Source organism: Eurytemora carolleeae, unplaced genomic scaffold (assembly GCF_000591075.1).
Source record: "Eurytemora carolleeae unplaced genomic scaffold, Eaff_2.0 scaffold613, whole genome shotgun sequence".
Taxonomy (NCBI): domain Eukaryota; kingdom Metazoa; phylum Arthropoda; class Copepoda; order Calanoida; family Temoridae; genus Eurytemora; species Eurytemora carolleeae.
The window spans coordinates 25,272-52,964 of NW_019396505.1; the positions used below are offsets into that span (position 1 = coordinate 25,272).

The 27,693-nt window shown below is 31.0% G+C and overlaps 1 protein-coding gene across 1 annotated transcript; it reads left to right on the plus strand.

Annotated features, from left to right (window-relative positions):
* The first annotated feature begins 1,575 nt into the window (after positions 1-1,575).
* Positions 1,576-27,609, plus strand: LOC111704530 (protein white). Its single transcript, XM_023476787.1, has 23 exons — positions 1,576-1,593; positions 2,196-2,259; positions 3,188-3,235; positions 4,919-4,968; positions 5,464-5,537; positions 6,893-7,002; positions 9,466-9,534; positions 10,507-10,578; positions 11,753-11,815; positions 11,886-11,965; positions 12,944-13,082; positions 13,297-13,430; positions 15,044-15,114; positions 15,472-15,557; positions 16,037-16,105; positions 17,898-17,996; positions 18,498-18,552; positions 19,100-19,208; positions 20,059-20,110; positions 21,091-21,235; positions 24,624-24,729; positions 26,366-26,537; positions 27,428-27,609. The coding sequence occupies exons 2-23, from the start codon at positions 2,206-2,208 to the stop codon at positions 27,524-27,526; spliced, it is 1,956 nt and encodes a 651-aa protein (XP_023332555.1). The 5' UTR covers positions 1,576-1,593; positions 2,196-2,205; the 3' UTR covers positions 27,527-27,609.
* Positions 27,610-27,693: the final 84 nt, after the last annotated feature.

A 27,693-nucleotide genomic window follows, 5' to 3' on the forward strand; every position in this document is an offset into this window, starting at 1 on the left:
CACCACCATTAAAAAAACTGATGAAAATATAAAATTATATGGAAATTATTTCCAACCTCGAGTTTTTCTATTTGCAAGATATTTGCCGATATTGAAGATTTACAATGAAAAAAGTTGTCAAAGAAAAGTAGCTCATGCAGAACAAATCGTAAACTTTATTTGATCCAGGGAATAGGATAAAGGGAAAGGAAATGGCGCTGGTCTGGCATGAGAAAGCCAGTCACACTGTTTTGCAGACCAGTACGGTAACATTTACACACACTCTTTTGGTACAGACACACAACATGATTACAGTCAAGGAAATTGCAGAACAATGTTGTCAATTATAATTAAGCTTGAATAACGACTATATTTATTGTAAATTTTAATCAAGTTATATTCTTTGCATGAAAATTTGGCTCATAGAGTTGACTTAAATATGTAAATAATATACTACATGTATATTAAACTTATTTTTAAGGAAACAATTAACAATAAACAAATGTACTCTCCTAGACTGTAAAAATACCGAGATTTGTATGTACTGTATACCTACAGTATACACACCTTCGGTACGGTAAACTTTACACACAATCTTTTAGTACAGACACACACATGACGTTTCCGCCCCTGATTTGATCTTGTACATCCCTGAAAATATCTGTATTCTTTAATCCTCTTGTTGCCCTGTCTCCAGGCAGCCATTATCTCCACTCCTCAGAAAGATGCTTTTTCAATGAAATCCGATCTATGTAGAAAACGAACCAACTTCGATTCTTATAATTATTCGTTTTTATGTGCTATCCATAGACATTTCATGCTTTCTTTTTCATACAAAGTTTTCAAGCATTGTGAATCGGACCGAACCAACACCTTTTTATAGATCGGAGTTATCTTTAATTACGGAGTTGTCTTTAATTACGGAGTTATCTTTAATTACGGAGTTGTCTTTAAGTATTTTTTTGCTTTAAACGCGCATGCCAACAAAATAGTATAAAAGAGAAAAACCAAAAAATTTATGTTTCATAGGTCAAATTTTGTTTAAAAGTCATACATCGTACCGTTAAATCCGCGGGATGGGAGTCTCTCAAAATAGAATCGATAACGAGAAATGATTTTTTTACCAACTCTTATATTTGTTTGTATATTTCAAGACCCATAGGTTGAAAACCCCTAAGATCATTTCTTCTATGACCGGTTAAGATGGTTCCCCAAAGTACAAAACGATCAATCTTTTGTTTTTAAGAGGGTTTAATAGTATATATAAAAACAAAATTGTTTGATTTATTAAATACTAAGGATTCAGAGACGGAGAAATTCCTATAAATTTTACACGAAATATATTCAACCGGGATAAAACGCAGATTCTCGATCTCCCATACAATCCAGGCCGTAAGCCCTGAACCCGCTGCAGGCTAAACCGTGGTTCACATAACCTGCTTTCCTTACGTAAAACATAACCTTACACGCATCTCTGGTTTTAAAAGATCTGAATTCTAAACAGTTCAAGAGAAAAGCCCGTTGAAGACTTATTAAGACGGTTTTAAACATATAAAAACACCGATAAATATCAAAAACCCTCTAGTTGTAAAGGGAAATGTCCAATTTACCATGGTACCTTTAATTTTTTTGTCTGATTGACGATGAATGAGATATCGTTATTTGTCTAGATAAAAGATGATAATTTGCAGCCAATTGTGGTTTCTCTATTAATTTGACTTGCCCAGATATTCTTATGACAATGAAGGATTTTGAGAGAATTTGACACTTGATTTAAATAAACGACTTATTTCTGTGTTAAAGGGAGCTTTAGTAAATCGGAAACGTCAAGCTTAAAATGGAGGGTCAATTAAAATGTTGTCCACACGTCCTTTTAATTATATTAATTATATCATTGAACGTCTCTACTGTTAAAATAAATAAAAATAAGAAACTTAAATTTTCAAATCTCTAAATGTTTGCAATCTGAGGCCGAATTTAAATAATTTGAGCTACGGCTTAAATTTGAGATGCGTAGAGATTTATAAATTTTGATTTGAAAAATAATGTCAACTATTAAACCATAGATATATATTTACTATCTATCTTACAATTTCAAATTTGTTTTTGTTCCCATGATGTGTACTCGAATTGGTGTTTTTGAAATTTAGTTATTTGTAAATATTTAACATTAAATGGAGACAATATTTGAATTTTAAGAAAATTATAATTTTTAGAAGTTTCAAGATGGAGAACCCTGGGTTTCATAACTCAGAAAAAGATATAACAAAAAATGGGATAGTAAGTATTTCTTTTTCCCTTTAAAAGCTTGTATTTCTGCACTATTTGGACGGATAAAATCTTGTATTTCTGTACCATTTGGACGGATAAAATCATGTATATTAAACTTATTTGGACGGATAAAATCATGTATTTCTGTACTATATGGACGGAAAAAATCTTGTATTTCTGTACTATTTGGACGGATAAAATCATGTATTTCTGTACAATATGGACGGATAAAATCATGTATTTCTGTACTATATGGACGGATAAAATCTTGTATTTCTGTACTATTTGGACGGTCAAAACCATGTATGTCTGTACTATTTGGACGGCTAAAAATACTGTATTCCTTCACTACTTGGACGGCCAAAATCATGTATTTATGTACTATTTAGACGGCTAAAAATACTGTATTCCTTTACTACTTGGACGGCCAAAATCATGTATTTATGCACTATATTAGACAGCTAAAAATACTGTATTCCTATTCTACTTGGACGGCCAAAATCATATATTTCTGTACTATTTGGACGGTCAAAACCATGTATTTCTGTACTATTTAGACGGCTAAAAATACTGTATACCTTTACTACTTGGACGGCAAAGATCATGTATTTGTGTATACTATTTGGATGGATAAATTTTGTAAAAAAGCAGTTAGGTTTTCTGGAAATAATTTTGTGAAACAGGTCTGTTAACACTTCATAATTTCTGTGTCTGTATGCTCAATGCTCATTAGACATTTTTAAGATATACCTTTACACTAAAAGTCATTTACCTATTTTAAAGTTTTCTAGTTATCACTGTAACCTGGCAAATTAAAATCATTAACTTTATGTTATGTTTGTTTTGGGAAAGAAGAGAAAAAGATTTATCAAGAAGTTTCTGAACTTGTGATAACTTTAATTCTTGAGAGCTGGTGGCTCATCCATTCTTGTTTTAGTCAAAAATTGGAGATCCGAGTAAAGAGGATCAATCCTGTAAGCTCAAGGTTAGAAGATATAAATAATTTAAAATCAAAGAAGTTGAGTCTTCGCCTCAAACTCTGATAATCTCTGTATCTTTGTAACCCAATGTTGGAGGCGTTACATTTTCCAAACTATGATTATTCAGTTACATCAAATAATCTTAATTTGAAATATTCAAGGTATACTCACCATGTATCATGTCGTAAAGATATAGGGATTAGAAAATTTGAGTTTGTGGCAAAGTCTTAAGTCCAGAAACATTAGTTTTATTAAATAATATAACCAAGGTACGATGTTTTTAGAGTTTGTTATTTGTTAATTTAATACAATTTTCCTTTTTCCCAAGTCAAAATACAATGGGGTTGGCGCTTTTATCTCTTTCTTTAGTAAAGAGAAATTTTTAAACTTTTGATATAAAAACTATAGTAAATTTAGGATTTAAGATGATCTTTTAAAGGGAGTGTTCGCAAAAAATGAAAGGGGGTAAAGGCTTACGGCGAAAAATAAGCTCTTTTGATCGCTACTAATCTTATTTCTATCTGTTGCGGCTATAATGAGAAAATTGTTAAAACTAGTCATACCGAAGAACGTAGAGTCCATACAAATTCAGAAAGTTGCTACAGGGTGTCCCACGAAACATGACAATAGCAAGACGACTTGAAAGTCGTCTTTGGTATTTGAATTTATTTGTAACATTTAGTCTTCTATCTACTTTAACATGTATGATTCTTGAAACAATTATCACATAATTCTCCTAGCCCTGGCATTTCCAAAAAGTGGTCTGCGTTTTTTGTGCTTTCAATATTACCGGAGATATAAAGAGTTTGGTTCAGATTTCAATTTTGTTAAATAAAAGCAAAATTGTCGAAATCTGAACGAAATTCTTCATATCTCGGGCAATATGGAAAGCACAAAAATGGCAGACCACATTTTAGAAATGGCAGGACAAGGGAAATTTTGGGATTATTATCTCTAGAAATTTACTTCTAAGATTAGGTTGACAAATAAACGCAGCAAATTATATCAAAAATCAAGACGACATTCAAGTTGTCCTGCATACTGTCATGTTTCGTGGGACACCCTGTACATTCAACTCGGATTGTAAAAACAAATTATTCATATATTAGAACCAATAATAATCGGTAATTTTTCGACGCATTCGTATTTAGTTGATATTTCATAATATTTTTTATTTTTTACGATCTGATAGTTACATTTTAAATTATTTATTCCTGTTTCGAGGATTTTTGATAATGAGGACGACATTTTCCAGGAATTATCCAAAATCCAGCGCGCGCCAGCAAAATATTATTTAAAAAAACAGAATCAAAACTATTATGAAATATTAACAATATACGAATGGGTGGAAAAATAATCGTTTACCATTGTAATATCTGAATTATTTGATTAGAATTAAATTGATTATTTTACAACCCGAGTTGAATGTGGCAACTTTCTGAATTTGTACGAGTCGTTCTTAAAAAGCTTCTCCTTATAGTCACAACAAATAGAAGTAAGATTAGTGGCAATCAAAAAGCGCTTATTTTTCGCCATAAACGTATACCCCTTTTCATTTTTCGTGAACACTCTGTTTAAAGCCGACATTAGTTATCCTCCATTTTATGAAAAAGAATATCAGAATTTTAACTAGGATTTCGACAAAAATAAACGAAGTTTTGTTTTTATAATTCTAATTCTAATTTAAGGTAGAGGAGGGAATAACATTCTCTTGGAGTAATCTCAGTGTTTCAACAAGGTTGGATTTTTTTATTTTTAAAGTCTTGTTTTTATGTGGTTTTGGCAGTGATGCAAAACTTGTTTTATATCTTTTTAAAGGTAAATGCAAAAGTTATGATTCTGTTGTTGCTTTTTATCAGAAAACTTTAAGTGATAAGGGAGTGATCGCGAAAATTGAAAGGGGTTATAGGTCGGTAATTAAACTTAACTATGATATCTAAACTATTTACAAATTCACCGAATTGAATCCGACATTTATAGCTTGCAATAACTGAATGGTTAGTTTAACATTTAATCTAATTATTTACAGTTTGGGTGAAATATTGCAGCTCCGTGAAGTTATGTGGGTTCTACGCTATTCGATATGAGTCGTTTTAAACCATTTTCTCCTGATTGATAAAACAGATAAATGTGAAATTAGTAGCGATCAAACACAGATTCAATTTAATTCAATTATCACTTAAACTTTCATTCTAACATTTAGTTTTAAAAATTAAAAGATTTTTTGCTGCAGGCCTAGGAAAGGTGGAAGCTGTTTTGGACTTATCAAATCAGATGATATCCCTTCAAAACCTATTCTCAGAGATGGTAAATCCTTTTTCAACTTATTACAATGAGAATTGAACTCTCCTAATCCTAATCCTAATCCTAATCCTAATCCTAATCCTAATCCTAATCCTAATCCTAATCCTAATCCTAATCCTAATCCTAATCCTAATCCTAATCCGAATCCTAATCCTAATCCTAATCCTTATCATAATTCTTACCAAAGAAATTTTTAACCGGGGTTTTCCCGTTTCTATAATGAGTTGAAGGTTTGTCTGATCTAATTGTCTGCCTAAGTTTTGTTTTGTTTGGTAAAAACTAATATTTACTTCATTTTCCTTTCCCCTTCCAATAAAAGACATTTTTCGCTTTAAAAAATAAAGACTTTTAATAGTTTCATTAACGATGTTTAAAAGAAATAAAAACGGTCGTTATTAAAATGAAAAAAAGAATAAGGTAAAGGTTTTAAAAATTACAGACAAAACAATTTTTTTTTAAATGACCGTTTCTTATGTTTATGTCTGGTGAGTGGTATTGTAACTTTAAAGTCCTGTTAAATTATTGGCAACTATCTGAGGCGCTTAGCGTTGCCAGTGGAATTTTAGAAACACTTGAAAAAAAATTAGAAAATTACAAATTTTTAGCTTCATTTTTTCCACAGGGTACTTAACAGTTCCCTCAAAAACTGTCAGCCAGTTATAGGTCCAAATATAAAAATATATATTGCAGCGAAGAGCTTTTTTATGTAGATAATGGGGGGCTATGTAGTGAACAATATATGCCTAATTAGTGGTATTGTACGTCCTGGTGAATTATTGGCTATAATGGGAGCTATAAAGTGTACAGTATATGTCTAGTGAGTGGTATTGTACGTCCTGGTGAATTATTTTAAATTGTACCATTATTTGTGTACGAATAAATAGAATATATATTGACTATAATGAGAGCTATATAGTGTACAATATATGTCTATTGAGTGGTATTGTACGTCCTGGAGAATCATTGACTATAATGGGAGCTATATAGTGTACAATATATGTCTAGTGAGTGGTATTGTACGTCCTGGTGAATTATTGACTATAATGGGAGCTATATAGTGAACAATATATGTCTAGTGAGTGGTATTGTACGTCCTGGTGAATTATTGACTATAATGGAGGTATATAGCGTACAATATATGTCTAGTGAGTAGTATTGTACATCCTGGTGAATTATTGACTATAATGGAGCTATATAGTGTACAATATATGTCTAGTGAGTGGTATTGTACGTCCTGGAGAATCATTGACTATAATGGGAGCTATATAGTGTACAATATATGTCCAGTGAGTGGTATTGTACATCCTGGTGAATTATTGACTATAATGGGAGCTATATAGTGAACAATATATGTCTAGTGAGTGGTATTGTACGTCCTGGTGAATTATTGGCTATAATGGGAGCTAGTGGAGCTGGTAAATCAACTCTACTAAATACACTTCTATTCAGAAATCTAGGAGATCTCAAGGTAATTAAAACTTTTAAGTTCTTTGAATTTGTCCTTGCTAAAGCTTCCAGTAAAAAATAGAGTTTCTTCATAATTCCGATTAAGAGAAAATAAATAGAAAGTTCTTTAGATTTCTTTAGAAATAGGAGTCTTTAAGTTTGGTATCTTTCGTACTTTTTGACCTTACGACGTAAACTAACTCCCAACACACAGTATCATGTAAAGAAAGTATTTAACAAGAGCCTTTATTTTCGGATAGAATTTAGTTTTGAGCAATAATTGCTTTTTAAAAATGATGTTAATTGACTTTCAGTCCTAGATAACCCTAAATTTTGAAGAAAAGAAACATTTATTTAAATCCGATGAAATTTTCTTTAAATTGATGCGCAATGGGTTTTACATTTCATATTTTTCTAATATTTCTCCAGCTTGTTCAAAATTAGATTTTTTTTTGCTGTTTTTAACAATTTTCTCCTTATAGACGCAACAGATAGAAGTAAGATTAGAAGCGATCAAAAACGCTTTTTTATCGCATTAAGCCTATACCCCCTTTTATTTTTCGCGAACACTCCCTTTAATTGTGGTTTTGTTACAAAGTTGACTTCAACATTTCTTCTGCAGAGAAACATCTTCAACATCCTAGATAAAATAAATATTTCAGTGGAACCCTTGTGAATCTTTGCCTTTAGGGTCACTTAAAACTAGGTGTACAGTCCCTTTAAATGGAAGTGTTTACGAAAAAAAATGTATTGGATCACATTAAAATTTCTACCTAATGTTTCGGTGTACACAGCGTCCCATATCATATTAGATTATCTTCAATCTTTAATGCCAAAATAAACCCTTATTACTCGGAAAACTTATCATTTTTACGCAAGAAAATTCTTATCTAAGCCTTATGTTATTTTTCAAGATGATTCATTCTAATGAAATTTTATAATTAGTCCCGAAAATCGTGATTTAGACCCGTTCTCGGTCTAATATGATGTGGGACACCCTGTAGATAAATGGCTATAAATTACATTTTTTGTTTAAAATGTAAGACATAACCGTAATGTCGTAATATTTAATCATTCTCTTGTTTATATAATTTAAACTTGTTTTTCTAGTTTTATTTTGATTTTATGTATATTTTATAACATTATTTCTGGTATTTTTCATATCATATTTTTAAATCCCTATAGCATTAATCCTTTTACCCTCTAAAACACACAAATATGAAATTTGGTGAATTACTACCAAATATTGAATTTGAAAGTAGTACACTATATATTTTGGTAAATTTTAGTAAAACTTAAAGGGACTGTAAAAAATGAAAGGGGGTATAGGTTGAAACCTGAAAATCTCAGGAGTTGAACGATACCTATAAGACATCTATCTGATGTTCTTGTCTCAAGAAATTGACATAAAACTGTTTAAAAATTATACCACAAAACGTATATATGTAAGACATACGTCCGTATCACGTGACCAGAACTTCCTCCAATAGCAGTGCAGTATACTGGTCACGTGATACATACGGAGACACTTGACAATAATACTACACTGCCATTGGTTGGAGTTCTGGTGACATGTTTCGGATGCAAAGATAATATTATCAATTATATCTCTTAAAATTAAATATTATTAAATTCAAATAATAAAAGTAGCAAACTTGAGTTTCTCAGGCTTCTGTGGGATTTCGTTTTTTTTTCAGATTGGTTGCGTATTTGTTGAAGATGATCTGTTTAATACTGCGAATCTTACATATATACGTTTTGGTATATTTTTGACATAGTTTTATACCAATTTCTCAAGACAGGAACATAAGTTCTCACTGTCTCAGGTTTCAGCCCCTTTCATTTTTCCCTTTTCAGTCCTTTTAAATATGACGCGAACTAATGAACAAAACATTATATTTTTATATTCTTTAACTTTTTTACGATATATGCACACTACAGTAGCACTTTACGATATATGCATATGTTTTTAGGATTTCTTATGTCAAGCTTTGTAAAATATGTTTAAGTTCCAATATTTTGTCAGGGGGTAAAAATTGAAAAAAATGGAGAAATATGTGTAAAGTTACATTGTAATGGGTATTTTTAAGTGTAAACTAGTTTATTTCTAGATATTTTTACTTTCTCTAGTTTGTTTTTGATAAAATGAAAGTATTTTTACATAAAACGTACACAAATGATACCTATTTCAAAGAGATATATAGTTTTACATCGAACGTGTACTATTCCTATTACAATTAAATCTGCAGTTTTATTCAATTTAACTCGACTTGTTTAAGAGCAGGTCGATAAAGTTACTTTATCCCCCCCCCTCAGTGAAATATTAGTCGTGAAATTTGAAATTACAATTAAATGGCGTTACATAATTGCCCTACAGCAAGAAATAAAAGCTGGGATAAATTCCTCAAAATTGAATACTCTATTTTTATAAAATTACCAAATGAACACATAATATTTAATTTTATTTAAATATATTTTGATATTATTAGGATATGTTCAACAGGATGATTTATTCTTTGGAACTTTAACAGTTCAAGAACATCTTACTTTCCAGGTTAATTCTTTTTGCCAAAATAGTCAATTTTAGAAAAAAATAACAATTTTATTTTGCATGTACAAATGCAAATTATAATTTACAATACTATCTTTAAACATTGAAGAAATGCAACCAATTTATATCAATGTTTTCAGAATTTGATCTGTTTTAAGCTTCAAAATTTTGAAAACCGAAAAATGTTTTATGTTGTTAGGAGACAAATAATGACATAAGGGAACTAAAATAGTCCCAAATTAACTACTTATAACTTAATTTGGTTTTCAGAGCTATGAAGTTTTTGGACAGACATGTTCTCATTTTCAAGAAGGTTCAAACCTTAACTGATAATATTAAGTCCCAAGCTTTAAATACAGAGCAAATTTCTATCCAAAAACTTTATTACACGTCGTGGCCAAATAAAAGTATTAAAGGTAAGTTTAGGAAACCAGGCTAATAGGGCGCTTCGCATCCATCTTCTATTTCAACTTTTAACTGTTGCTCAATATATCAGCATTTTCTCTTCGATGCAATAATATAATAAAACAAATTGCGGATTTACAATTTAGTTGTTCTTGGATTTACAAAATTTTAGAAAAATCTATTTAAAAATTTTGGAATCAACTTTTTCAAATTATATGCGTCCATAAATCTTCCCTAGGGTCATGGTAGGTCCCACAAGCAAAGTATATGGAGAGATGTTTGTGTTATTTGTTTTAATGTATCTATTGATTGTTTCTAAATATTGAAAGTTTTTTAACAAAGCAGATCCAATGATTTAAAGTTAAGTTATTTTTAATTTTCATTTAAATTGAAAAAAAATATTCTAGAAATATTCTAAATTTTTGGGTTATTAGCAAGGTGATATAATATACAGCTAATTTAACTTTATAGTCCGATGATTTCTTTATAGCATAGTAATAATGAAATTTCCCAGTAATAGAGTATTAATGATAAAGTACACAGTAGTTTCCAAAAATGTGTTTACCGTAGGCAATGGTGAGGATGGACAAGGAGATACCAATGTGGAAAAGAATGGAAAGAGTCGAAGAAGTCATGAAAGAGGTAATGTTAATGTGTATTAATGAGGCTGGGCAGAAATCATAATCTTTGAAGTAATATCGGATAAACCGTTCCGTCCTTATCCCAGAGAACTGTGACTTTCGATCACTATTTGAATTTTTATAAAACATAATTTTTTCGCCTTTTTCATTTGATACTTGAAACGAAAAAGTAAAAACAACAGTAATAGACAACTCAGAAAGTTTTCATCGGAGACTCCCCTGACCAGCTCATTTTAGATATTTTTGATGTAAATATAGGGGTTTCCGATGAAAATCTGGGGGTCTTCGATGAAAATATTAGGGTCTTCAATGAACATCTTAGGGTCTTCGATGAAAATCTTGGGGTCTTCTATTTATCAGAAGACACAAAAAATCTGATTTCGGCCAATATGAGAAATTTCTAAATTTCTAAATTGGACATCTAGCTGAGATAAAATAACTTTTTTCAAGTCTTAGAAAGAAACTTATCCCTTTGATTTCAATAAGATGTGAAATTTCAATAAATTTAAGGTTCAAAAAGAATTAGATTAAACCTGAAGAAATTTAATTAAGGAACTTTTTTCAAATTCAATATTGAAATAATCATTTATTCCTTTTTACAAAGGAATTAAGTCTTCGTCACAGCATCGGATTTTCTAATCCCTATATTTTGCAACCTAATGTCGCAGATCTTATACATTTAAAACGAATATTTCTGTGATTTTAGAATGATAAGGTTGGAAAGATATGATGGTTTTAAAAATTTTAGTTAAAGATGTTTAAATAAAAAAATGGTAGATTGGGGCTGTACAAGTCTAAGAACACTGTGATTGGTATACCTGGTAGAATAAATAAATATATCGTAGGTCGGGTTGTACAAGTCTAAGGACACTGTGATTGGTATATCTGGTAGAATAAATAAATATATTGTAGGTCGGGTTTTACAAGTCTAAGGACACTGTGATTGGTATATCTGATAGAATAAATAAATCGTAGGTCGGGTTGTACAAGTCTAAGGACACTGTATTGGTATACCTGGTAGAATAAATAAATAAATCGTAGGTCGGATTGTGCAAGTCTAAGGACACTGTTATTGGTATACCTGGTAGAATAAATAAATATATCGTAGGTCAGGTTGTACAAGACTAAGGATACTGTGATTGGTATACCTGGTAGAATAAATAGATATATCGTAGGTCGGGTTGTACAAGTCTAAGGACACTGTGATTGGTATACCTGGTAGAATAAATAAATATATCGTAGGTCGGGTTGTACAAGTCTAAGGACACTGTGATTGGTNATTCTGTAATAAACCAACTATATGTTTAGGTTCTAACCAACCCTCCTCTACTATTCTGTAATAAACCAACTATATGTTTAGGTTCTAACCAACCCTCCTCTACTATTCTGTAATAAACCAACTATATGTTTAGGTTCTAACCAACCCTCCTCTACTATTCTGTAATAAACCAACTATATGTTTAGGTTCTAACCAACCCTCCTCTACTATTCTGTAATAAACCAACTATATGTTTAGGTTCTAACCAACCCTCCTCTACTATTCTGTAATAAACCAACTATATGTTTAGGTTCTAACCAACCCTCCTCTACTATTCTGTAATAAACCAACTATATGTTTAGGTTCTAACCAACCCTCCTCTACTATTCTGTAATAAACCAACTATATGTTTAGGTTCTAACCAACCCTCCTCTACTATTCTGTAATAAACCAACTATATGTTTAGGTTCTAACCAACCCTCCTCTACTATTCTGTAATAAACCAACTATATGTTTAGGTTCTAACCAACCCTCCTCTACTATTCTGTAATAAACCAACTATATGTTTAGGTTCTAACCAACCCTCCTCTACTATTCTGTAATAAACCAACTATATGTTTAGGTTCTAACCAACCCTCCTCTACTATTCTGTAATAAACCAACTATATGTTTAGGTTCTAACCAACCCTCCTCTACTATTCTGTAATAAACCAACTATATGTTTAGGTTCTAACCAACCCTCCTCTACTATTCTGTAATAAACCAACTATATGTTTAGGTTCTAACCAACCCTCCTCTACTATTCTGTAATAAACCAACTATATGTTTAGGTTCTAACCAACCCTCCTCTACTATTCTGTAATAAACCAACTATATGTTTAGGTTCTAACCAACCCTCCTCTACTATTCTGTAATAAACCAACTATATGTTCAGGTTCTAACCAACCCTTCTCTACTATTCTGTAATAGACCAACTATATGTTTAGGCTCTAACCAATCCTTCTCTACTATTCTGTAATAAACCAACTATATGTTCAGGTTCTAACCAACCCTCCTCTACTATTCTGTGATAAACCAATTATATGTTCAGGTTCTAACCAACCCTCCTCTACTATTCTGTGATAAACCAACTATATGTTCAGGTTCTAACCAACCCTCCTCTACTATTCTGTGATGAACCAACGAGTGGACTTGACTCATTTATGGCGGCTAGTGTAATGGACATGATGATGAAACTGGCAAAACAGGAATTTAACAAATCCTTCATTTATTGCCATTTTTTTTGTATTTTCTTGTTTTTTTTCAGTTTTTAGTAAGATAAAATTTACAAATGTGAATTCAAATATCAAAAAACTAGTAAACTTTTAATTCAAAATCTTGCTTACATAAATTAACGTTTTCTTAGCTTTTTATATTTCTAAATTTGATAAATTTGGTGGATTTTATCAAATGTTATCTCAGGGTAGAACTGTTATCTGTACAATTCATCAACCAGCTTCACAGCTGTTCAATAAGTTTGATCGTCTTCTTCTCCTGGCTGAGGGTAGAACAGCGTATCTAGGAGATGCTAAGGATGCTTCTAGATTTTTTAACAAGTCCGTGATACATTTCATAGAATTAATCCATTTTAAGTTTTATAAGAGAAACCCTTAATAAAGAATACATCGAAAGAATTTATCAAATGTCGTCTTGACAATTTTTCAATGAGTCTTATACTATATTACGTAAATTTCAGTATTTTCGAAAGTAAATAAAAAGCCGTGAATATGCGGGAACAGTTTTAAAGAATTCCATATAATCATTTAATTAAAAAACTAAATATCTGCAACATTACATTATCAGAAAGTAAAGAATACGACATTTGATGAATTCTTTCGATGTATTCGTTATTAAGGGTTTCACTGTAAGAGAACATTTTTTCATTTTATTTACTTGAGACTTTACAATACATTCACCAAAAATATCCAGGAATTCACATTTGAATTGTTATAATGTTTTGAAGTCTGTTTAAATGTGAAATCATTGGTATAAATAATATATATGTATTTTCTAGTTTACCTCAGCATTTTAAGAGTTAAATTCTATCTAAATGTTAAATAGTTTGTGTGTACAGAGTGAAATGTAGTTGCATTGTACCTCTTTAAACTTTCAAGTTGCTAAACCCATCACTGCCCCCTTGATAGAGTGAATGTCACAACATCCAATATTGGAATCTTGTCCAATATTTTAACCTTTACCAGATCTTTGAAAATACCGTTAATCTTACAAAAAAATCTGTATTCTTCTAAACAATTTAAATTGCTTTAAACTCATTTTGATTCTATTTTACAGTACTGTTATATGCTTGAAATTGTACAGAGCTGTATTTCATTTCTATTTTACAGTACTGTACATCTTGAAATTGTACAGATCTGAATTTTATTTCTATTTGACAGTACTGTTACATACTTGAAATTGTACCAAATTGAATTTTATTTCTATTTTACAGTACTCTACAACTTTAAATTGTACAGAACTGAATTTTATTTCTATTCTACAGTAGTGTACATACTTGAAATTGTACAGAACTGAATTTTATTTCTATTCTACAGTAGGGTACATACTTGAAATTGTACAGAACTGAATTTTATTTCTATTTTACAGAACTGTACATCTTGAAAGTGTACAGAGCTGAATTTCATTTCTATTTTACAGTACTGTACATCTTGAAAGTGTACAGAACTGAATTTTATTTCTATTTTACAGTACTGTACATCTTGAAATTGTACAGAACTAAATTCTATTTTTTTATCATTGCCTGAATGAATTAGTCCTTAATATAGTTAGTTTAAAGCGTAAGTATAATTTCAAGTGACCCTCTATGTAAAGAGGTCAATGCCCTCTATGTAAAGAGGTCAATGCCCGATTTACAACGTTGTCCTTAAAACCTTTATGTGTCCGTCGAGTATATAGATATGTGTGTGTAAACTTATCGAACACTGCTTAAGTATTCAGCTTCAATGTCCATTGTGCAACACCACAAATGCATCACATTACACACTAAAACTTGCAGCTGAATACAAGCAGGTTTTAATAGGTTTTAATAAATTTACACACACATATCTCAGTAGTAAACGTACACAAAGGAACCGTTTTTAAAGCGAGCATTGACCTTTATCCATGGAGGGTTGCTTAGAGTGCATTTAATGTGAAATAAATATTTGCTTAGTTGCAACTTTCCGTGTCCATTGACCTACAATCCTGCAGATCATTTTATAGAAGTTCTCGCTATTCAGCCAGGTAATTCTTGGTACTCCATACTTGTAGAATCAGGGATATCATTTCAAGGCATTTGAGACTTAGCCACAAACTCTAACCTTATAATCACAATATCTTTACAACCCGATATCGTGTACCTAAGATATTTTAAACTATGAATTCTGTTGATGAAATAATCTTAGGTTCACATGCACTTTCAGCTTTTGAAGGTAAAGGGATTAGACAATTTGAGTTTGTCGCAAAGACTCAATTCCTTTGTCCCGATTAATCTTGCCAAAAATATTTTCCAATAGAGGAACTCTGAACACTTGCCAAAAACTTATATAACTAAAATAACTAAAATAATGAATTCACTGTCGGAAACATGTATTATTAAAGGGCATGAGATTGCATGCAGGGAGACTGTTGCAAACATTTGTCATGCATTTGATCAGTCTGAAGAGGGAAAACAGCTGATGCTTGAGGTACTAATTTATGGTTAATAATAAAAAAATTAGGAATAAAAAATTATGTTTTTTTCAACCGTGATTCAGTAGGTCTCTAAATGTCATACTCTTTTCAATATATACCTTTTATTTCAAAATTCACAAAGTATTAAAAATAATGCAACCGGTTCAAATTTATATCATCGATTCAAATCCTTCTGTAATCTTCAACTTTAAATCGGTGGTTCAAAGGAATTTAAGTCTTACCACTAGGCTTGTCACAAATAAATGTTAGACCTATACACTATATAGTACAGTGAGACTCATATCCTGTACAATAGATTATTACATTCAACCAATGTTATGTGTATATTTGATATTGTAAAATGTAAATAATTTTACCAGTAGAGAAGAAAAATCAAGTTATTTAGTGAAACGGGTCCACTGCAATAACTCATGTATCTCTAGTTCCACAGTATTATGGGTTTTACAATTTTTTAAATATTGATTTATTAAAGGTGAATAAGGAGGATCAAGTCGTGAATGACACGGAAAATATGAGAGTAAATGATCGCTCACCGTACAAGGTAAATAGTTTAGGTTTACGTGCTTTAGATGTTTGTCAGTTTTTAATGTATCATTGTAGTTGGTCAGATTATAGAGGGAGTGTAAATGTATTATTGCTGTTGGTCAGAATATAAAGGGACTGTAAATGTATCATTGCTGTTGGTCAGATTAAAGGAACTGTAAATGTATCATTGCTGTTGATCAGATTATAAAGAAACTGTAAATGTATCATTGCTGTTGGTCAGATTAAAGGAACTATAAATGTATTATTGCTGTTGATCAGATTATAAAGGGACTGAAATATATCATTGCTGTTGGTCAGATTAAAGAGACTGTAAATGTATCATTGCTGTTGGTCAGATTAAAGGAACTGTAAATGTATCATTGCTGTTGGTCAGATTATAAAGGGACTGTAAATGTATTATTGCTGTTGGTCAGATTATAAAGGGACTGTAAATGTATCATTGCTGTTGATCAGATTAAAGGAACTGTAAATGTATCATTGCTGTTGGTCAGATTATAAGGAACTATAAATGTATCATAGCTGTTGATCAGATTATAAAGGGACTGTAAATGTATCATTGCTGTTGGTCAGATTATAAAGGGAGTGTAAATGTATCATTGCTGTTGGTCATATTATAAAGGAACTGTAAATGTATCATTGCTGTTGATCAGATTATAAAGGGACTGTAAATGTATCATTGCTGTTGGTCAGCTTATAAAGGGACTGTAAATGTATCATTGCTGTTGGTCAGATTAATGGAACTGTAAATGTATCATTGCTGTTGATCAGATTATAAAGGAACTGTAAATGTATCATTGCTGTTGGTCAGATTAAAGGAACTGTAAATGTATCATTGCTGTTGATCAGATTATAAAGGGACTGTAAATGTATCATTGCTGTTGGTCAGATTAAAGGGACTGTAAATGTATCATTGCTGTTGGTCAGATTATAAAGGGACTGTAAATGTATCATTGCTGTTGGTCAGATTAAAAAGACTGTAAATGTATCATTGCTGTTGATGAGATTATAAAGAGACTGTAAATGTATCATTGCTGTTGGTCAGATTAAAGGAACTGTAAATGTATCATTGCTGTTGGACAGATTATAAAGGGACTGTAAATGTATCATTTCTGTTGGACAGATTATAAAAGGACTGTAAATGTATCATTGCTGTTGATCAGATTATAAAGGGACTGTAAATGTATCATTGCTGTTGGTCAGATTATAAAGGGAGTGTAAATGTTTCATTGCTGTTGGACAGGTTAAAGGGACTGTAAATGTATCATTGCTGTTGATCAGATTATAAAGGGACTGTAAATGTATCATTGCTGTTGGTCAGATTAAAGGAACTGTAAATGTATCATTGCTGTTGGTCAGATTATAAAGGGACTGTAAATGTAGCATTGCTGTTGCTCAGATTAAAGAGACTGTAAATGTATCATTGCTGTTGATCAGATTATAAAGTAACTGTAAATGTATCATTGCTGTTGATCAGATTATAAAGGGACTGTAATTGTATCATTGCTGTTGGTCAGAAAAAAGGAACTGTAAATGTATCATTGCTGTTGGTCAGGTTAAAGACACTGAAAATGTGTCATTGCTGTTGGTCAGATTAAAGAGACTGTAAATGTATCATTGCTGTTGGTCAGATTATAAAGAGACTGTAAATGTATCATTGCTGTTGGACAGGTTAAAGGAACTGTAATTGTCATCCTACATTCGTCACTAGCAACAATCAACAAGATATAAAAGAAAATATTACATTATCAAATGCATTAAAAAGGTTCATTTTAATTTTTATCATTTAGGCATCCTGGACTGCACAGTTCTCTGCTCTTAGCTGGAGAACATACAGGGCACTTATCAAAGAACCTCTTATCATCAAGATTAGAATCACTCAGGCGATTGTAAGTAATTTATCAACAGGAATTAAACTAAATTAAATTAATTTGTTCATGAAAATATATTCTTTAATGTTTATTATACATGAAAGAAAAATTGTATGAGATTTGCTCTGTTAAGAATTTTTCTACGCAATATATTTTACGTGAACCTTCGGGCGGCGGTTCGGGTTCACAGGAATTAAGTCTTTCCAACAATTTTAAAACTTTAAATCCCGAGATCTTTGGCACCTGATACTGTAACCTTTGATAATTTAAGCTTAAATTATTTGATCTGACAGAATTCATAGTTTGTAATATCAAATGTATACCACATTGGGTTGCAAAGATATAAGGATTGAAAAATCTGATTTTATGGCATGGACTAAAGTCCTTTTAATGGGCAGTACAGCGACGCTGTCCAAATTGATTGAATTAGGTTTAGATATGTATCCATGATCTTTTTATGTTTTTACAAATTATGTTCTATATTAATTTGTCAAATTTATAAAACTATTGTTATTTTAGTTCATATCAATCCTCTTGGGAGTTATTTACTACGGACAGGAGCATGACCAATCAGGTTAAATATATTTTATTGATATACTTGAACCCTTATTTCACGTCAAACTAAAGTATATTACATGTAAGATTGGCATCTTAAGTGTGTTTAATCATAACACCTCCTTTTGAAGAGCTATTGAGAAGAAAAAAGTTTTGAATTCTTATTATGTGACTAGATAAAAACTAGATAAAACTAGATAAAACTAGATAAAACTAGATAAAAACTAGATAAAAACTAGATAAAACTAGATAAAACTAGATAAAATTAGATAAAAACTAGATAAAAACTAGATAAAACTAGATAAAAACTAGATAAAACTAGATAAAAACTAGATAAAAACTAGATAAAAACTAGATAAAAACTAGTTAAAAACTAGATAAATTTTTTATCTCATATTTGCGCGTAAAATAAAACTAGAGAAGCTACGAGGTCACAAAGTGGTAGCAGTAATATCTCTTTGAAAATATAAATTTAATATAGTCAATAGTCACAAATATTTTATGAGAAATCAATATAAGAATTATAATTAGTTAAACTTTTAATGCAATTACATTTTCCCCTTCAGGAGTAAAGAATATCACTGGAGCTTTGTTCATTTTGCTAACAAACATGTCTTTTGGAAATATTTTCGCGGTCGTCAATGTCTTCTGCGCAGAGCTGCCAATATTTTTAAGGTAAGTTTAAAACAAGATTTTGCTGGTTTGAATTTTCAAAAAACTACATAAGGAGCAGTCGATCAAATTGACCCACTATATAAAAAATAGCCTAAAGTCCGATTAACAACGATACCCTTTAATTCACTTCAATAAAGTTATTTGAAGTTAACAGAGTTTTTAAATTTTTGGTTTTTAAAACGATTTTTAAAGATTTTCAGTTGTCCATATTACTATAATTGTTCAATGATTTTAATAAAAACATTCATTTAAACATTCAGATAAAAATCTTTACTTTCTGTAAATCCCGAAAGAAAAACTATATTTGTAATGCAACAAATGCAATTGCCATACGTCTTTGTAAGCAATTAAGTTTTTATGTACGGTGGTAAGGCGATAAAACATTATAATGAAGACGACTAGTTTTTTAAGTTTTAATTGTTAACAAGCTTTTTTCTAATTACAAGTTTACTTCAAGTAATTATAGAGAAGCTTTTAAATCGACAGCTTCTCTTTGTTTCCATGTTTTAGTGAATTCATTTTTACAAAAAATCCTTACATTTCTATTCATTAAAAGTTACACAAGTTCACAAAGATAGTGGCAAAAATAACAACAAAATATAGGGCCCCCCCCCCAGCCTGCTTAGGGTTAACATATTTTAAAAGTTATTACAAAACAGCGAGAAAAAAAAGTTAAGGCTTTCATAGTCCTATTTACTAGGTTCTTAGTAAATTATTGATCAAGCATGATATTTATATTACTAGACAGAAAGAAAGAACACAACAAATTACTATTATAAAGTCTCTGAGCGCTTCAGGATCAAATATGCGCAAACCAAAAATTCATTAATTTTTTTTTATAAATTATTAGGGAACATTTCAACGGCATGTATCGGATTGACACATATTTTCTCACGAAACAGGTAAAGCTTAAAAAGATAAAAACATTAAAAAATTCTAATTATCAAATTTAACCCTTTTTGTAAAATTGGGGCAGGGGTATTTCATCCAAATTGACTGCATCCTCACCCACAAATGTTTCAGTGTTGTCCGTGAAAATTGCATCAAATATCTTTTTTCAATGCAAAACTAAATTACTGCGTATAACCGCTTTCGGATTTTAAGAAGAATTGTTTAGTAAATTTTCATTTTTTTATTAAACACTCAGAGAGCTGAAAATAAAATAATAAAATAAAATAAAATATTATCGTGTTTTGATCAACATTTTTCGGAAAAATAGTTTTTTCTTTTATTTTACAAAAATGTACAATGGACAGCTATTAATATATTTAGAGGCGGGGCTGGGAGAAGGGAGAAGAGTAATGCATTAAAGGGACTGTAAGCGTAATTTTAATTATCCCTCACACACTGGACTAACCAGAGTTAGAGGCATTCGGTTTCTTCTATTTGAAATCATACGCGTTTTGGTTCATATTTTGACAATCTATAAACTTACGGATTTGTTTGTTCTATAACTTTTATTCAAGATGTATATGCCGACAAAAAAGTGTTGAAGAAAAAAGGCTAAAAAATAATGTTTATTAGGACAAATTGTGATCGAAAGTAACAGAAAGTGGAATATTGACAGAATATTGCTCGATTTACAAAGGTACCGTTGAAACCTTCATCTGAACACTTTAAAGAAAAAAAACATTGATATTTAATTAATACTTGATTAGGCAAGGCTTTCAAGGGTACCGTTGTAAATCTTCGAACGGAGGGCCACTTGAAATTACACTTACAGTCCCTTTAAACAGGGGTTTACTGAGATATAATGCATATTGATGACATTTTTGAGAAGGGGGCAGGCGTGTTTCAAATAGGAGGGTGGAGAGGGGGGGGGTAATGTAGGATACAAAAAACAGCAAAAGATTGTATCTTCTAAATTCTTATCCTACCATAGTTGGTTGATCTTCCCCTGTTTATTGTTGAACCAACGATATTCCTGACAATCCTCTACTTCATGGTTGGGTTGGAGAGAACTCCTGAGCAGTTCTTTTTTGCACTTGGAATCGTACTTCTTGTTGTTCAAGTTGTTATTTCTCTTGGTGAGTGGATAATTTTACTCACTCTCCACCAAAACCCTCTATTTTGTCGGTCAAATAATGCAAACCGATGCAGTACATACACAGCAAAACAACTTAGTGGAGGGTGAACTGTTTCTATATCTATATTATCTATATGTATAGAGTGATAATTGTTTGTTTGGATATAACAGGTGTTCGAACCTTGACCGATTTGCCTCATATTTTGACTGGGGAATTCGGTGCACCAAGGGAATGTTCTTAGCTTGGGTATAGCATTCTAAGTTGAGTGCAGGTTGACTTTAATGGGAGAAAATCCAGACCAATGTCGGTTCCCATGATAGTATATATTTAATTACTAATAATCTCTGTTTGTTTGTATGTTTGATCATAACTCATGAATCCCTGACCCAATTATCTCAAATTTGTATTGGCAACCTCGGTGGAACCACGGGAATGTTCTTAGCTTAATTGAAAATTTTAAATGGAGTGGGTTGACTTTTATATGGAAATTTTAATTCCAGACATTCCCAAGCTATTTATATCTATCAAGTATAGTAATTTAGTTGTCTGTTTTGCTTTGTGGGTTCCCAAGCTATTTATATCTATCAAGTATAGTAATTTAGTTGTCTATTTACTTTGTGGATTCCCAAGCTATTTATATCTAACAAGTATAGAAATTTAGTTGTCTGTTTCACTTTGTGGATTCCCAAGCTATTTATATCTATCAAGTATAGTAATTTAGTTGTCTATTTACTTTGTGGGTTCCCAAGCTATTTATATCTATTAGTATAGAAATTTAGTTGTTTGTTTTACTTTGTGGGTTCCCAAGCTATTTATATCTATCAAGTATAGTAATTTAGTTGTCTGTTTCACTTTGTGGGTTCCCAAGCTATTTATATCTATCAAGTATAGTAATTTAGTTGTCTGTTTCACTTTGTGGATTCCCAAGCTATTTCAATGTTTTCGAAAAGCACACTTAATGCAAGACTGATTGATAGATTTATTTTCACAATTGAAATAGAAGATGGGCAAGAAGCGGTCTAAAACCATAGAGAATAGAATGTATATTAGAGGGGAATTTACTAGAAAAAAGTGTAAAACGGCCATTGTGTTGTACTGTTTCCATACTGCAGGTTTACTTCACATATTTATGCTATATAACCTTTTGGGCCCTGGAATATCATTTTATAGAAAATCTAAAATTATTGTTAAAAGAAAACCAAATTATGAAATAGACTGGTTTCATAATTGACCAATGATCATTTCACATAGACTCTATGCCTTCCACTTTACAAACGAGGATTTTCCGTTATAACTATAAATCAAGTGATGTTTTTTATTCACCTAATTTATTATAAAGTTTATTTAACAGTTTAAAAAATTCGAAATTGAAATGAATAGTCCAGGGAACATACTGTATTAATGTTCTCTACTGCATAAAATTTGTGAACATTTACGTGATTTGTACACTTTGAATTCCCTTTCAGGCTGAAAGGGACTGAAAAAATTCATACCGAGAGATTCTTTGAATTCCCCTCTAATATATATTCTATTCTCTATGTCTAAAACCCTAGTACGTAATATTTGCATAACATAATGGAAATAAGGATCAGAGGTGTCTTAGATTACAAAGTAATAAATAGTCCTATAGGTATCATGTTATCTGATTACTTTTATAGTAAACACAATAAATATACAAAAAAACATTATTCTTATAAACCCAAACCCGTTCTTGTTTGAAAATTGTTTGCCCGTTGGGAAATGGATTTTTTTTTCTGAAATATTTTTATTAAGTTTTCCGGAAATTAAATTCAATCTTACTCCTAGTACTTTTTCCTACCACAATCTTCTCCGTTTAGAGGGTGAACCTCTCTAAGAAAAATGTAATTGTTTTTAGAAAAAATTTATCTAAAGTAAAAAGTATTTTATGATCAAATTTTCTAATTAGCATTCTTCAGTCTAGACACAAAAAATCTTTTTAGGTTGATAAATAATCTAACAATTTGAATTTTTTTTTAAATTTAGATAATTAGAATAAAGTTTTAATTTGTACGCCAAAAAAAAATTATCGGCATTCGAAAGCATTGACTTGTTCTGTTTTTAATTTAAATTTTGAAGTTTTAATTTCTTTTTTTATACATACTAGCTTTAGAAACCCAGCTTTGTATGGAGTTTTCCTTTAAAAGTCAACCCACTTAATTTGGAATTTTTAAACTTTTTGTGATTCTCCCAAGTTTCCTAATCAAAATTTGAAGGAAATTAGGACAGGGATTCATGAGTTATATATATTTACTATTTAGCTTTAACAACTTTTAAATTCTCAAAACTCTTAATCGCGTATTAATTTGTTGAAACTTTAAATTACTATAAAAACCTGTATTTCAAGAAGTTGAGATTATTTTCTTCAAAATTTGATATTTACAAATGTCAAATTCAAAGTACTTCTGAACCAATTGCCACTATCCACACATTTTTGTGATCTTAAAAAATGTATATACACTGCAGTTACATTTTATAAGTACCTAAACAATGAATAGAGTTTTGCCTAAAAATTGAAAGCGTAATTTCAAGTGACCCTCCATGCAAAGATGGAAATACCCAATTTATACAATTTTGCTAGCTGTTAATATATGTAAATCTATATATATATATTTGGCTTGTCTGTCTGTTTGTTTGTTTGTTTGTCTGTCTGTTTGTATCCAATAAACGTCAAAACGGCTGAACCGATCGGGTCCAAATTTTTTGTGGGACATCTAGGGACCCCAGGGACGGTTTATGAATGATCAAAATTTCAAAAATTTGTCTCCATCAAAATTCGATCTTCATTAAATTTTTGAAAATTTTGAAAATCCACGAAATTTTTTGTGAAAATCCGCGAATTATTTTTGTTTTGTTTTACGATGTACACAAAGAGAACATGTTCACAATTAATTTAGAAGATGGGGGCGAAGCGCCCTCTAAGGCTAGTCTGTAATATATGTAAAACTCAATACAGCTGACGTCATGTGCGTCTTGCGAAATTAGCAATATATTTTATTCCCAAAGTGGGTTTAAAGAATTCGGAAGTAATAAATATTTAGTTTAGAGATTTTTAAAAGTAAATATAGATATTTTGTATGATAATTATAAAGTAGCTCAGAAGCAAAGTGTTTAACATTTACAAATGTTTTTAAATTAATAAGAAAAAGTCCGACATCCTAGAAAAGTCCAAAGTTTAAAGTATACTTTATAGTAAACCCAACCACTGCATGACTGCAGGGTGACTTAAAATAACGACTACAGTCCCTTTAATAAGGATATTATCCAGGTTACTTCTTGTCTTCTGTTGTACAGACCCTTTAATAATGATATTATCCAGGTTACTTCTTGTCTTGTGTTGTACAGTCCCTTTAATAATGATATTATCCAGGTTACTTCTTGTCTTGTGTTGCTCCTAATGTGAATATAGCTCTTGCCATCGGTCCAGTCATAATTATCCCAGTTATGCTCTTCGGAGGATTCTTTCTTGATACAAGGTATGTTTTAATACAGGGCCCGTTCTCTCCATAATAATGTTTAAACAGTGGCCGTGTTGTTCACGTACTTTGGGGGACGATAGTTTGGCCGCTAGATGTCTCTCGTAAGAACTATCTATCTATCAGATAAGAATTTTGCGTGAGACACATAGCGGCCAAACTATCGTCCCCCAAAGTACGTGAACAACACGGCCACTGTTTAAACATTATTATGGAGAGAACGGACTCAGTGGTTGGTCGACGTTTATATCAAAAAATAAAGACGACTTTTCTATTTCAGTTTTGATTTCCAACAAACTTTTTTCAAATGACAAGTTTTAAATTTATGCTTTTCATGTTTGATAAACTGTTTAAGTCATAACTTGGATTAAAAGTCCTCTTTCTCGGTTCTCGAGTTTTTTGGTTCAAACTGTACTATAGCAATTATTTGGAGATTAAAGTATTCGTTGTTTTAGTATTATCCTAACCTACTTTATATCAGAACGTTTACAATTTGAGGAATAATATATACTACGGGGTTAGGCGATTACGTCACTATAACAAAGACGACTTTTGATTTCACTTTTGATTTATTTCAAGCTTCGAAACAGCATGGATTTACAAAAACATGGAAACAAAGAGAATCTGTAAATTTAAAAAGCTTCTCTTAATTGCTTGTAATCTGTAATTCGAAATAAGTGTATTTTCAATTAAAACTTAAATAGAAAATTGTCATCAATATATTGATAAGATAAGATAAGATAACGTTTATTGCTAAAATAAATGTATCTGTATACAGATAGAGTTTACAATCACAAAATTGATGATTATATTAACAGTACAAGTATAAAGCAATTAGGTGGAAAATAGCTCTTGGCTGTTTTGATTATTTTTTCCACCTAATTTTAGTAATAATNGTTTTGATCAACTGACAAGCATAAGTGGTTGTAGTAACTTTCTCCTGTTTAAGTTGCTCCTGAGGTTTTATCAAGCTAGGTTTATTTTTTCCTGCAACCCCTGAGAGTATGAGGTTTCCCTTCATGGAGCGTTGTTGAATCTCATCAAGAAGGTCACCTTGTGCTCTACTCTGCTTCTCTAGATCATTAATTCTATCTTTGTGTTCCCTTAATATATCCTGCTGGTCAACTAAGACGGTGATAGCCTGAACAATGAGAGAAAGAACAGAGTTTAGATCTGTTGGATCTATCTTTGCATCAACAATCCCTCCCTTAACTTTCATCTTTGCTTTTCTATCCTTTCCTTGCACTTTACTCCATTCAGACCCTTCGCTTTCTTTCGAATTCTCCAACTTCTCCAATTTTTTTACTAAATCGCTTATAAGACCCATGTCTATTTTTGTGTCAGTCATTTTGAGTCTAGTAGAAATATTTTTTACTGGAAATAAATGCACTAAACAAGTTATCTGAGTGTTTGTGTTTTCACATAATATGGAGCATGTGAATAAGTTAACCCGGTGTTGGGTTGTCGGTCAGTTTAATCCGGGAGCTCACAAAGACACGTCCGGTCAGCTCGGATAACTACACTACACTATAATCGCACACCACCATAGGATTTGTTTTGATTAATTTTACCATATAGAAAGCTTATTGATTCTATAAATGGAGCAATGTTTGAAAATTACATATTTGTAATTTAGTAATGTTGGTTGGTTGGTCTGGATGAAATATTTATCTTGGTTTAATTACGCCTATTCAACCTTGATAATAAACCAATGGAGTGGAGTAACCAATATCACCTGTGAACTCCCACCTAAACCATGTGGCTTTACTACCGGAGAAGAGATTATCGGTTTCTACGGGTTCGACGAGGTAAAAATATTTATAAATTAAAAATTTGAATGATTTCAAGAATTTCTTTCAAAACTTACGAAATTTAAAGAATTCTAAATTCGAAATAATTAAATAGAATTATGCAAAGTTCATAAAGAGAAATAATTTGTACATTTGAGGGGATATAGGCTATAGAAAGTTGCAATATACGACTCAGATCGTGAAAAAAATCAATTCAATTTCAAACAAATCATTTAGAAATGGTATACTTAACATTGTAATGTTCATTTGTGTATTGTATCTGGTCCCCATTAAACAGATTATTTTAATTATTAGACTAATCACCCCCAGAAAAAGTTTTATTTCACATTGGATCAACTCAAACCAATAATAAACAATAAAAGAAATCTGATGAAAAATCTAATTGAATTATTAACTATGAAACCAGATAAATATAAAGCTTATAAACATAATTTCAAGTTTACCCTTCAAAACTATGTTTATTTGAACATTGATTGTTTTCAAATAGTGGATTCTCTTTTAAAGTGACGTATGCTGACGCATTAACGGAATATATCATTATAATATATTAAGAAAGAGGTTACAAGGGCACCGTTGTGAATCGGACGTGCCATTCTTTCATCTAAAGTCCTATTTTAATAAGGAACAGTGATAACCAGAAAACTCTGAAAAAGGAAAAGGAATTAAGTGTTTTTGATGTTGTTATAAAGCAAGTAGTTTTACTAGACACATATAATTAATCACTGATGAAGTAAAATGGTTGTGTTTACACAACAGAATTGATGTCAATTGCTTGTTTTTTTTTATTGAAGTTCATAACTTGGGTCTAAAAGTCGTCTTTCTATTTCAGAGTTTTCTAGATATCACTGTATAGTGTATACTACATATTTTCATTTATTGTTATTTAGGTAGATACTTTATTCAACATTCTGATGTTAGTTACTCTCTCCGTAGGACTCCGCATCTTAGCTTTTATATCTTTATATATTAGATCAAGGAAGAAGTAAATTCTCTTTGTATCTTGAGTCTATTAAGTTAGGGAAATTGCTCTTGTTACAAAATCAAAAAATAAATAATCAGAAAACAGGAATAGTTTCATTTATCAGTTCTTTTATTGATGAAATCTGACAGAATTCAAGGTTTTGAAATATCTAAGTTCTATGACATTGGGTCG